This window comes from Myotis brandtii, unplaced genomic scaffold, assembly GCF_000412655.1.
Source record: "Myotis brandtii unplaced genomic scaffold, ASM41265v1 scaffold293, whole genome shotgun sequence".
In the NCBI taxonomy this organism is placed as follows: Eukaryota; Metazoa; Chordata; class Mammalia; order Chiroptera; family Vespertilionidae; genus Myotis; species Myotis brandtii.
The window spans coordinates 2,387,742-2,400,029 of record NW_005361201.1 but is presented as its reverse complement, the minus strand read 5'-3'; the positions used below and the strand labels follow the sequence as shown (position 1 = coordinate 2,400,029).

The 12,288-nt window shown below is 37.9% G+C and overlaps 1 protein-coding gene across 1 annotated transcript in view; it reads right to left on the bottom strand.

The window, feature by feature from the left end:
• The window catches only part of ANO5 (anoctamin 5), a 70,141-nt gene that overhangs the window by 17,380 nt on the left and 40,473 nt on the right, over nucleotides 1-12,288 (bottom strand). Inside the window, exons 13-17 of the mRNA XM_014542241.1 lie at nucleotides 10,079-10,230; nucleotides 6,761-6,835; nucleotides 4,845-5,067; nucleotides 1,934-2,103; nucleotides 1,174-1,271 (exon numbers count right to left, since the gene is read on the bottom strand). Of these exons, the coding sequence (XP_014397727.1) occupies nucleotides 1,174-1,271; nucleotides 1,934-2,103; nucleotides 4,845-5,067; nucleotides 6,761-6,835; nucleotides 10,079-10,230 (718 nt within the window). The remainder of the gene's footprint in view (nucleotides 1-1,173; nucleotides 1,272-1,933; nucleotides 2,104-4,844; nucleotides 5,068-6,760; nucleotides 6,836-10,078; nucleotides 10,231-12,288) is intronic.

Below are 12,288 nucleotides of genomic sequence, written 5' to 3'. Positions count from 1 at the left end.
GGGTGCTTCACTGGGCTGGAAAAAGTTAAGCTAAATCAGAAAGCAGGTCTAATTAATCAAGTTTATTCTATATCTATAAAAGGCTAAGTTGACTTGCACACGCGCGATACATATAAAACTCTTGCTGGCGTCAAACACACACGTGTATTTCAATCTATCATTATCGATCATGAATTTGGTTGACACTTCTATTATAGAGAAAGGGTGAATAGCCATATTAAAATATTTCTTCTAATTAATTTCCTTTTAATATACAAGAATTTGTGCACCGGGCTCCTAGTATAATGATAATGTTGGATTACTTTAAGAAACAAGAAGATTTTTTTTATTTTATTAATCAATCACTTATCAATCAATGTAATAAACCACACCAACAGATTTAAGAATATAAAATCATGTCAACTGCTGCAGAAAAATACATTTGATATATTTCAAGCACCTATTTATGACAAAAAGGTAGAAAAGAAGGAAATTATCTCTATCTGATCATAAGCAACATTTTGGGCGAACATCATTCTTAATAGGGAAAAGTTAAAAACATTCCCTTTAAAACCAAGAACAAAATAAAGAGTGTGCATGATCACATAAAATAGACAAATAAATAGAGCACTTTATACTACAAGTGCTAAACAAACCTGACACTGTCATTTCCTAACTAGGAGCCTTGCAAGATTACAGGCTTATGATTCTTCCTCTTTTTATCCATGGGAATTTTCATCTTATATTTGATATCAACTGTTACTTTGGTTTTCACTTTTTAAAAAGTATTCATATTGCTATGCTTTTGGAATAGAAAGCAAACCTTTCATGTATCTGTATTTCATTCATGACCAATTTTTGCCTAAATGTGTCCATGAAAAATAGATACTATTACAGAGTTCAATTTGTGACTATATAACATGCAGAATAATCTATAGATGATATGATACATAAATCTTCCTAAAAAGGGGCATAATTATCTTTCCCTCAACTTCAACTCAAGCAACAGTGATGCATATTTAAAAGCCTGTAATACCTTAATGCATTCAACTGTTGATTAAATGTGAAGTTTCTTTTTCATTGACTTAAACATTGCTAACAAAGGCACCACGATAATAGAAGAATTTCATCTTCTTCCAGAGGAAATCTCTCATGATTACTTAAATCAAGCAAAAACTTCTAAGTCATACATACGGATAAACGGCTTCTTGAATGTTTCCGAAGACCTGTTTCCCAGTCATTATAATGGTCAGCTGGGTGGTCAGTTCTATTAGACAGCCTCCAGGGTCACACTAGTTAGAAGGGAAGGGTGCAAAGAGAAGTGAATGATGAAAGACAAAACTTTTGCAGTGAAATAAATTCAGAGGATAAGAATCTGAAGATTTGGGTTGAAATGGATACTAATGGGATATAAAGTGATATTTAGCTCAATAGTCCAAGCATGATCACAGAGTAGTGCTAGGATAGCTGCATTAGACTCAGCTGTGTTAATAAAACATTTGTGGATCTCATTCTCAGAAAATTCTGCATCTTTATGTCTGAGTTAGGGCAGAAGTTGTTATTTTTCTCCATGTGATTTGAATGCACAGCCAGATTTATGGACCACTGATCTGACCTAGCTCACACCCATGGTGGAGTCCTCTCTGCTGTACTTGGAGAGAGTTATCATTCTTCCTTTGCAGGAAGCCTTCGGGAACATAGAACTCACTTATTCCATTTTGCAGCTCATTTTTTGATACCAACAATAAGAAAAAATAACTTCTTGCCCTAAAGGAACAGGGAGATCTATTAGATGACAGAATTCTAAAACCAATATTCTCTGCAGACAGAGTTAGTATCTTATACTTTTCTTCCAATTTGAGTAAATTTGAGTTTGTGCTGGGCACAAAAAAAGGTATTTGGTTAACACTGAGTTATTGAAAAAACAAACCTCGCTTCTCAAGAGAGTTCTTACCTCTTCACTTCTCCACACATTAAACAAATATGTGTACTTTCCAGGATAGCCCACAAACTTCCCTTTAAAGAAAGCTAAGTAGAAGCATGATGAGTAAAAATTTACAAACTGAAACAGGAACATTTTCAAGGTCAGGCTGCTTTCATACTCCTGGTAAGTTCGAGGGATTTCTGGTAAGTAAAAAACACCAATGTTTAACAGTGCACTTTCCTGTTTCTTATTAAAGTTTTTAGTCCCTGGGATAAGTGGATATCTAGTCACATTTTTCTGAGAGCCTGTTGAAATGTTTCCCACTCTGGTCATAATACACCAATACTTAGTTAATTATAGACTTGTGCTAGGCTGCCTACTAGAGACTTTGTGTTGATCTAATCACCAGGGAAGCTAGGAAGTGGTCAGTGTTACATTTAGAGGGGTGAGATACTTGGCCTGGAGTCGCACAATCAGAATATGGAATTCCCATCCATATCAGACTGAAGAGCCTGTGCTCATCCCCACAACTATATATCCTGTAAACTTGGGAGATTTCTCTTTTTTTCTCTCTCTCCTCCTCCCTCTCTCTCTGTTTTCAATCAGGTTTAAGCAAAGTAAGCTCATACCAAGGGCAGAGGATAATTTGCAAACCAATTTGTGTTTTCATTTCATGAATTAAATTTATGTATATAAAAGACTAATATGCTAAGTGTCCCTCCAGCTTCTATGATGCACTGACAACCAGAGGGGGCAGATGTTCAATGCAGGAGCTGTTGAGCTGCAGTGACTTGGCAGCAGCGGTTCTTGGGTAACACACCCTGAAACCAGAGAGGAGGGAGCCCGATTCCTCACGGGGCCAAGCGATTCCACCTTCAGTCATGAGTTATGTTGTTGCTGGGGCACTGTTGGCCCCAAATCTGGTTTAGTGCACCCTTGCATTTGCATTCCACACCCTGTATGACAGCAACTTTGCAGAGTGCCCTCTCACACTCCAGGACTCCTCGGGGGATGTTGGAGAGCCGGTTTTGGCCCGATCCCCACAGGCCAGGCCAAGGGACCCCACCTGCCAAAGGGAGCTCACTCACTCCATAGACACCTTTCAAGCCATGATGCCACCCCCGGTGTGGCCGGCCAGGGAGGGACCGCGGGAGGTTGGCTCCAAGGGTTGTCTGGCCCATCTCGCCCAGTCCTGCCCCACTGGCCACCTTCTAATTAATTTCTTTTCAATGTGCCTGAATCCATGCACTGGGTCACTAGTAGCTATGTAAAATTTTAAAGCCATGTGACACAAATGGTGGCAGTAATAGCATATATTTTCCTTCTCCTTATTACGATCTATCATTTAATGAATTCCAAAATAAGAAAATATTAGATTCTCTTCATGCCACAGTAAAGCATCACTAGGCATAAAAGAGCATGTTTTTCTGAGCTGATGATCTCCCAATTCAACAAAATCCATGACTTTTTCAGTGATGCTGAAATACACATATTATTCTAAAGACAGAGAACACCTCCATTTTAGGTGCATTCTTACAAAATCTCAAAAGTGAACACAAGTGCTTTTTCTCATAGAAGAAAGCTGCTATTTTTAAGTATTTTAGTTTTGGGTGTTATCTGCTGTGATATTTTTGTTGTTGCTACCAGAAAAATACAAATATAATTGGGGGAAGAACTCCAAATTGGAGGGTCATAGTTAAAGAAAGTGGCTGCCCAGTGCTCGCTCCAGTCCTGGGTGGAAGAGGTGCTCTATTGGGTCACATTGGGCCTTTCAGTGGCCGGTTTAGAGGAGGAGCTCCTGAACAAAGAGCACTCAGAGAAGAAGCTGAGACCTTGAGCTGAGTCTCTGATCTATTTCCAACTTGCTGGGGCAAGATCAGGAGCAATTATGCTCCGTGCTATTCTCCCTGGCTCAGTCTCCCACTTCACCTGTGACCACTTCACTTGAGACTCTTTCACCTGTGATGCCTTCACCTTTCCTCATGGCTTTAGGGCAGTGGTTCTCAACCTTGGCTGCACATTAGAATCACCTGGGAATCTTTTTAAAATCCTGATTTCTGGGGCTCATCCTCCGGAAATTCTGTTTCTTTGTTACTAATGTTGTGGCCCCACCCCATAACAAAGAAACAGAATTTCCGGAGAATGAGGCCCAGAACTCAGGATTTAAAAAAGATTCCCAGGTGATTCTAATGTGCAGCCAAGGTTGAGAACCACTGCTTTAGGGGGACATTCAATATCTTAAATAGAAAATAATCTAGATTCTAAGATATTGCAACTGAAAAGAGAGGCACTACATTTCAGATTTATTAAGGAGAAGCTGATTGTTCTCATGATGTTTTTAAAAACCAAATACCTTCTAAAAGTCATGTACATGAAATAAAAACTCTCTTTGCCTTGAGAAAAGTGAGGATTTTACTTAGGATTCAACCAGCCCAGTGATGGCGAACCTTTTGAGCTCGGCGTGTCAGCATTTTGAAAAACCCTAACTTAACTCTGGTGCCGTGTCACATATAGAAATTTTTTGATATTTGCAACCATAGTAAAACAAAGATTTATATTTTTGATATTTATTTTATATATTTAAATGCCATTTAACAAAGAAAAATCAACCAAAAAAATGAGTTCACGTGTCACCTCTGACACGCGTGTCATAGGTTCACCATCACTGAACTAGCCCCATGAAAGGACAATTAAGATAAGAATACGTAAAAAGATCTACAAAGTCCTAATTCTTCTTTTTAGTTCGTTGTCTTGCTTCCATTATGATGGCCTGGATATAGCGGTTAGGGCATTCTGAAGTACCAGGCTATGGGTCTACCTATGGAACCAAATTGACTTAAAATGTGCTTTTAAAAAATTAGCTCCCTGGGGGTTGATCCAGAATGAATGTGTAGTGTTGCTAGTGACCCTTTTTCAGAGCCATAGTAAAGAGTCAGCTTACCCATCTTTGTAATCCAGGCAGATATCTTTTCATAAAAGAAATTCAAGATCAAGATGACAATAAAGTTTAAGCATGACCCAGAGAGTGCTGTAGCTATCTGAGGAGTGAGAAAACTTTTGACATGCTTTAAGGATGCTTCAGTTTCCATGAATCTGGAAAATGTAGCAAAGACTGACAGGCGGTACACGATCACAGCCACCAAACAGGCAACGACAAGAGACATCTGCAGAAGGAAAACAGAATTGGTCACTCTGGTCCTCGTATTATATCTGTAACATACTCTTCTCTTCATCTCATTCTGTTATGCTTAGCAGCTCTGACATGGAAAGAAAACCAAGTCTCTCTCATCACCAATGGCAGGAAATGAACACTGGTAAGGTAAAAGGGTTAGAGATAAAGCATATGGTAGCGAGGTAAGTCTAAAATGGAAAAGTATTCATGGTCCATACTCTAGCAAGATACAGGAAAACTAGCCAGAAAGCCAAATTCTGCCTGTTGTCTTACCAGTTTGGCATGGCCCTCGAGTTAAGAATGTGTTTTGCCTGCTGGTGTAGCTCAGTGGTTGAGTGTAGGTCCATGAACCAGGAGGACATGGTTTGATTACCAATCAGGGCATGCCCAGGTTTCAGGCTCAATCCTCAATAGGGGGCGTGCAGGAGGCAACCAATGGATGATTCTCTCTAATCATTGATGTTTCTATCTCTCTCTCTCCCTCTCCCTTCCTCTCTCTGAAATCAATAAAAACATTTTTTTAAAAGAATGTGTTTTGCATTTTTTAGGTTGTAAAGAAAAATAAAGAGAATTATGTGCCAGTGACTGGCCCACAAAGCCTAAAATATATCTGGCCTCTTTACTAAAAATGTTTTCCAACTTCTGCTCTAGATTGTAGTTAAACATGTAGCATGAAGATGACTTACTTTCCCAAGAAAAGTACATTTAAAGATTGTATTTCATTTCCCCTCAGAATGTTGCCATTAGTGGCCTGATAAACCAGACAGTTCAGATATTTGCATCTGTTTGGTATAAATTTTGTATACTTCCCATATTGCAAAAAAACCCACAAAGATCTGGGGATGGCTTTATATCAATGATTGGAGAATTTTACTCTGAAAGTTGAGGAACTGAACCAAACTGAATAAATAATAGAAATAAAAGACAGAATAATCTTTCTGGACACCACTTCAGAATATTTCTCTAGGAGTGTCCCAAATTGATTGTCACCTCCTTTATTCTATGGTCTTTCTTTAATGATTTTTATATTATCTAAGAAAATGCAAATTTAAAATAGAAAAGTCAATACTTTCAATAAGAAATGTTAAAGGTAAGAAATTATGAACTGGTGAAGTTAAGCTGTAGTCTACAATTGCTAATTTTTTATACTTCAACATGCTAAACTCTCAGAGGGTAATATACTTCTTTTTCTAAAATTAAAGTCCAATTGTAAGAAAGAACACTTTTGGAAAAGGGAGGGCAGAAAATAGATTATGGTGATCGAGGAATCATTTAGCTAAAAGGCATGGAGAAAACCTGATTCCCTCAAAATGGGATATAATAATTAAATTCTTCACGTAGATGAAGTAACATTTTTCTTTTGTGTTTTCTTCTCTTTGTGCAAATATTTTAAGTGGAGATAAAGATAAACTAATGATTTAAAAAAAAACATAAAAAACTAGCCAAATAATTTGCAATAAAATTGGGAAAGAGGGAGGGACAGGCTCTAAGATAAAGCACCTCTCTCTCTCACCCTAACTATTTTTCCAAGGTTCAACTATGGTGCATCCATGTAAATTACAGTTTATTTTATATAAGAGCTCTATTTAATATAAAGGCTGTGGAGAGAAAAGTAAGGAAGGGACTTAAGGGCTGTTTCAGATTAAACTGTTGAGATAATCCTAATGTTTTTTTAAAATGCTTACCCATAACGTTACTGTGGCTCCTGATAAGAAGTACCATGGAATCCGATTCTTCAGAGGCATGTGAGGCTCCATCTCCTATAATTTTGAAGAAATCACAGCAAAATTCAGAATCTACCCACAATTTTGGGATTCCAAGTAGTAGTCAAAATCACAAAGACCAGTTAAATAAGAAACCTCCCAAAACCTCCCAAAAGGGTCCAGTATAGCTCATGGGAAGCTACATTTTAGCAATGGTCCCTTCCCTTTAGGTAGAATACTTCAGCACTCTTAGCTGAGATATTTTACATGTGATATGAGACATAATGAGTACACACTATTTCCTGAGTGTTGAATTAGAGTGGTATTCAAGTAGATAGGAAATAAAGTCAAAATCTGAGGGCAGTTGCTTAAGTAGACACTTTAATGATGTTAAAATTCCATTAGAGGCCCGATGCATGACATTCATGCACTGGCGGCAGTGGGGCAGGGCGATGGGGTGGCATCCGTCAGCCTGGCCTGCACCCTCTTGCAGTCTGGGACCCCTTGGTGTGATGTCTGACCGGCTTAGGGAGATGGGGGGGGGGGGGGGGGGGGGGCCGGGTGAGGCCGGACATCCCTCTCGAAGTTCAAGGCTCTCCCAGTCTGGGACCCCTCGCTCCTTATCGCCTGCCTTCAGCGGGGGCAGGAAAGGCTCCAGTCACCGCCCCTGTGCTAAGGAGCGGCCCTCCCCCCGTGGGAGCACTCTGACCACCAGGGGGCAGCTCCTGCATTGAGTGTCTTCCCCCTGGTGGTCGCATCATATCAACCAGTCATTAGGCCGTTCAATCGATTTGCATATTATATATAGGTTTTATTAATAGGATTCTAACTCTGTAATTGCTCTGCATGATATTAAATAGGATGCCTTCTTTATATTTATAGGATTTCACAATGTTCAGGGGCCCAAACTTTTCCATTTTTAAGCTTGTTAAGTCATTAATGGAAGATATTAATTAAATCAGCTAACATTCTTAGCTACATAAAGAGTTAGATTTTACCCAAAATAATACTGCCATATAGAAAAAAAAAAAGCAGAAACCTAAATTATATAATTCTATTTAAAATAGAAGATTTTGCATTTTTTGGTATATTTTTCTGAGTGGAAACAGAAATCAACAGTAGAGTAGGTTCTCTGAGAGTTCTACTGTACCTCAGGATGTGTGCATGTATGTGGATGTCAACATATGAATGAGTGTTCCCAATATGGACTCAAATGTGAGAATTCTGGTTGTACTTAACTACTAATAAAGCATAGCAAGTAAGTAAAAAAAAATTCTGATTATAGCTAAGTGGATAATTACAGCTAAGTAATAAACCATTTCATGGAAATCATTACAGCTAAGTGGATAATTCACAGTGAACCAATACATACTGTTTTTTTTTTTTTCAATTGGTTTGAAAGGTAATCATTCAGTACATGTGGCTTTCATGTCAAAAATTTTTGGCAAAGCCAATAAGCCTGCCTTAATTTTCTATTTTATCCTATGAAATATGAATAGATATATGCCGGGGATGACCAGCAGCCTGTGAATGATGGATGAACAGATTACTTTGACACAGTTTCACTGTGAAAGAGAGGGCTAAGGGATGGCCTGGCCAAAGGGACCAGGCAGCCTAGATTGCCTGCCTTGTTAGCCTTTTATTGTAACAGCAGTTTGAGATAAATTTATCTTTAAGATACAATCAGTAGGGTGAGTACTCTTGAGAGGACACATGTATTTACATTGTCCTCTATGCAAGGGCATCCAGGGATTAAGCGTAAGGATTCCAGTAAACACCGGGGGGTGGGGGGTGTTTTTTTGGAAAGATTAAGGAATAATTAGGAGCACTGCCTTGGGCACTCCCCTAAGTTGGAATTCAGATAAACAGGGCAGGCGGCCTTCCACACACTTCCCTTTTCTCAGATTGTCCTCCTTACAATTTTCCAACCAAGTCTCATGTGCTCCCCAACAGATATACATAATATTGAAGAGGAAACTGGTCTTGCAAGGAGTGTCAGGCCATAAAAACTGTGAACAATGCACTGCCCTGGAGCGGGCGGGGGAAGGTTGTTATCGCTGGCCCCAGGACAGGTCATCGGATATGGCCTGGGGACCCCCAACACCTGGGGCCTTCCTGTAAGCCCATGAAAGGGGGCGGAACCATATCTGTAAGACAAAGATCCCAGAAGGTTATAAAAAGCAAAGCCTCTGCATGTTTCTTCACTCTGGTTTGGAAATTATTCCTGGAGTCCACTAGTGTTAATAAATGGGGTCCCTCCCTTTCTCTAGGAAGCGTGCTTGGTATTTCTTTGGTCTTCTACTACAATATCATTAGTATGACAATATCACTTGTGATATAATTTTATAATTTCAAACTGTTAATTTCACCCAAGTTGTTAATGTATTTCCTCAGGTGTTCTTCCCCCTTTATTCATTTATTGAATTTTGTAATGTTTCAATGCAATTTAATAAATGTTAAATGAATGCCTAAATTATGTAAAGAATTTTGAGTATTATGCTGCAAGAATAGTGTGCTGAACAAAGTAAGGAATGCTACTAAAAAGACTGTGTTAGAAACATATTATTTTCTGCCTTTAATAGCATCTGGTAACAAAGTGGTTACAGATTATGGAAATGTAGGGACTCTAAGAATATGCAGCCAAGAGTCTAGTGTTTGATGGCAAAGTACCTTCTATTTTCACATGAAAAAAGGTGCCAAGAAGTCAAATTACTCAGTCAACCACATAGCTGGTTTGCCAGTCAAGGATCCCAAAATACAGACTTTCACCCCAAATAGCAGTGCAATGTTCTTCCCATTATAATGAATTAAGAGAGACTAGTTGAATAAAACAATCACTCATAAGCCCACTATCTTAATACAATACTAATTTAATTTTTGCATATTATCTTTAGTTCCATGTATACATATTTATACACATATTTAAAGCCCAGAGCATACACACTGTTTTCCATTTTTTTAAAATTGCACTTGGTATTAAAATAATGTCTTTCATGATATGATTCTTTGGATTTACTTCAAAATAATCCAACGGCCATAAGGAGTAGGTGTATAAATAAAACAAGATTGTCCATGAATTAATATTAATTGAAGCTGTGTGATGGGTTCATCCTGGAGTTCATTTTACTTGTCTATCTACTTTTCTATGTGTTTGAAATATAAGAGTAAGTAAATAAGTTTATATGATTTATATGTTGGAGAATACTTAAAGGCAAATTAAAATAGACACCATTATTTGAGAGACAACCTACAGCAATGTGCCCATTGAGATAGGACGCTCATTTCAGTTTCCTAATCTACCTGAGTCACAGGATTAATTTTCCTCTTTTTACACATGGCTTCAAATTCTGGCCTCAGCTGAAGCTGCTGCTGCTCCTCCTCGAAGTCCACCAGGTCCCAATCACACTCCAGTCTGGCTTGACGCTGTTTCCAAAACTCCAAAAACAATGTGACTATAGGAAAACAAAATATAAAAACAAATACAATTAAGAGATGGAGAAATACAGTGAATAAGAAAATAACTGAGTTTTCCTTTATTTTGATTTATTGTATTTTTAATAGAATTTATTAACATTGGTTAATAAAACTACATAGATTTCAGCTGTATAATTACATGATAAATCATCTATAAATATATGTGTGTTCACCACCCTAAGTGAGGTACATAGTTTTCCTCTATTTTTTGATATGTTTTTATTAATTTTACAGAGAGAAAGGAAGGGAGAAAAAGGGAGACACAGACAAAATGACAGAAAGACAAACATAAATGTGAGAGAGAAATATTAATCAGTTGCCTCCGGAACTCGTCCAGGGATCAAATTGAAAGCTAGGTATGTGCCCTAACTGGGAATCGAATCCACAACCTTTTGATGTACAGGGTGATGCTCCAACTAACTGAGCCACCCGGTCAGGGTCTCTATTTTTTAATATCAATTTGGTTGCATGATAGCAATTCTGTCACTATTATTTGATGATAGATTTATAAAATTCTTAATATTAACATAATTATGTAATAACATTGAAATGACTCATATATAAAATTTTGAGTTAATTCCTTAGACAACAGTCCATGCAAGAAAAAATTCAAGTTAATTACTCTCTCTCTCTTCATTAAGATAATTTGAAGGAATAAACTTAACTTTTTATTAACAGCTAGATTTTGTTTGCAAAATCAGTCTTTTACTGAATTTAGTCTTTTAGTGAAATCATTCAAGCATTATACCTTAGTGAAATTTAAGAAAAATGTAAAAGCCATTTTATAACACATTCTCTCCCCTCTCTCTAAAATATGTATTTCATGTTCATTGCAGCATTATTTTCAATGGTCAAGTCATGAAACAACCTAAGTGTCCATGCATGGATGAATGGATAAAGAAAATGTGGTTTATATAAAGAATGGAATAATATTTTGTCATTAAGAAAGAAAATCCTGCCATTCTGCAACAACATGAATAGGCCTTGAGGATATTATGCTAAGTAAGATAAGTCATACAGAGAAAGAGAAATAGTGTATGGTCTCACATGTGGAATTAAAAAAAAAAAGGCAAACTCAAAGAAACAGTACAGTTTGGTGGTTGGTGATGGTGGGGGAAATGGGTGAAAATGGTCAAAAGATACAAATATCCACTTATAAGATTAGCAATTTTGGGGGATATAGAGTTAAAACTATATAGCATGGTTACTATAGTTAAAAATAATGTGTTATATATTTGAAAGTTACTAAGAGTTGATCTTAAATGTTCTCATCACAAAAATATTTGTAACTATGTGAAGTGATGTTAACTAAACTTACTGTATTAGTCATTTCATATATATACATATAAACTCACTAAATTGTAAACTTTAAACTAATAAAATATTATATGTCAATTATATCTCAATAAAAGTAGGAGGAAAAAGTGAAAGAGACCTAAATACCCAACAATAAACAACTAGTTAAATAAAGTGTAATAAGTTCATAAAAGTATAATAAGTTCATCTATTCAGTCATAAAAACACATACCTACACACACAACAAATGCACATATTCATTCTACAAAAGGAGTCCCATAATTCATGTTTGTTCTATAAAAAAGTAGGCTTAAAATTATATATAATACTAGAGGCCCGGTGCACAAAAATTTGTACACTCGGGGGCAGGTCCCTCAGTCCGGCCTGTGTCCTCTTGCAGTCTGGGACCCCTCGGGGGATGACCACCTGCTGGCTTAGGCCTTCTCCCCGGGGGATTGGGCCTAAGCTGGCAATCAGACATTCCTCTGGCAGCCCGGCAGCCCTCAGGGAATGTCCACTTGCCAGCGGGGAGCAGACATAAGCTGCAGTCGGACATCCTTAGCGCTGCTGAGGAGGCGGGAGAGGCTCCCACCACCACCGCTGTATTGGCAGCCATCAGCCTGGTTTGTGGCTGAGCAGAGCTCCTCCATGTGGGAGCTCACTGACCACAAGAGGGCAGCTCCTGCATTGAGCGTCTACCCCCTGGTGGTCAGTTTGTGTCATAGTGACCAGTCATTCCT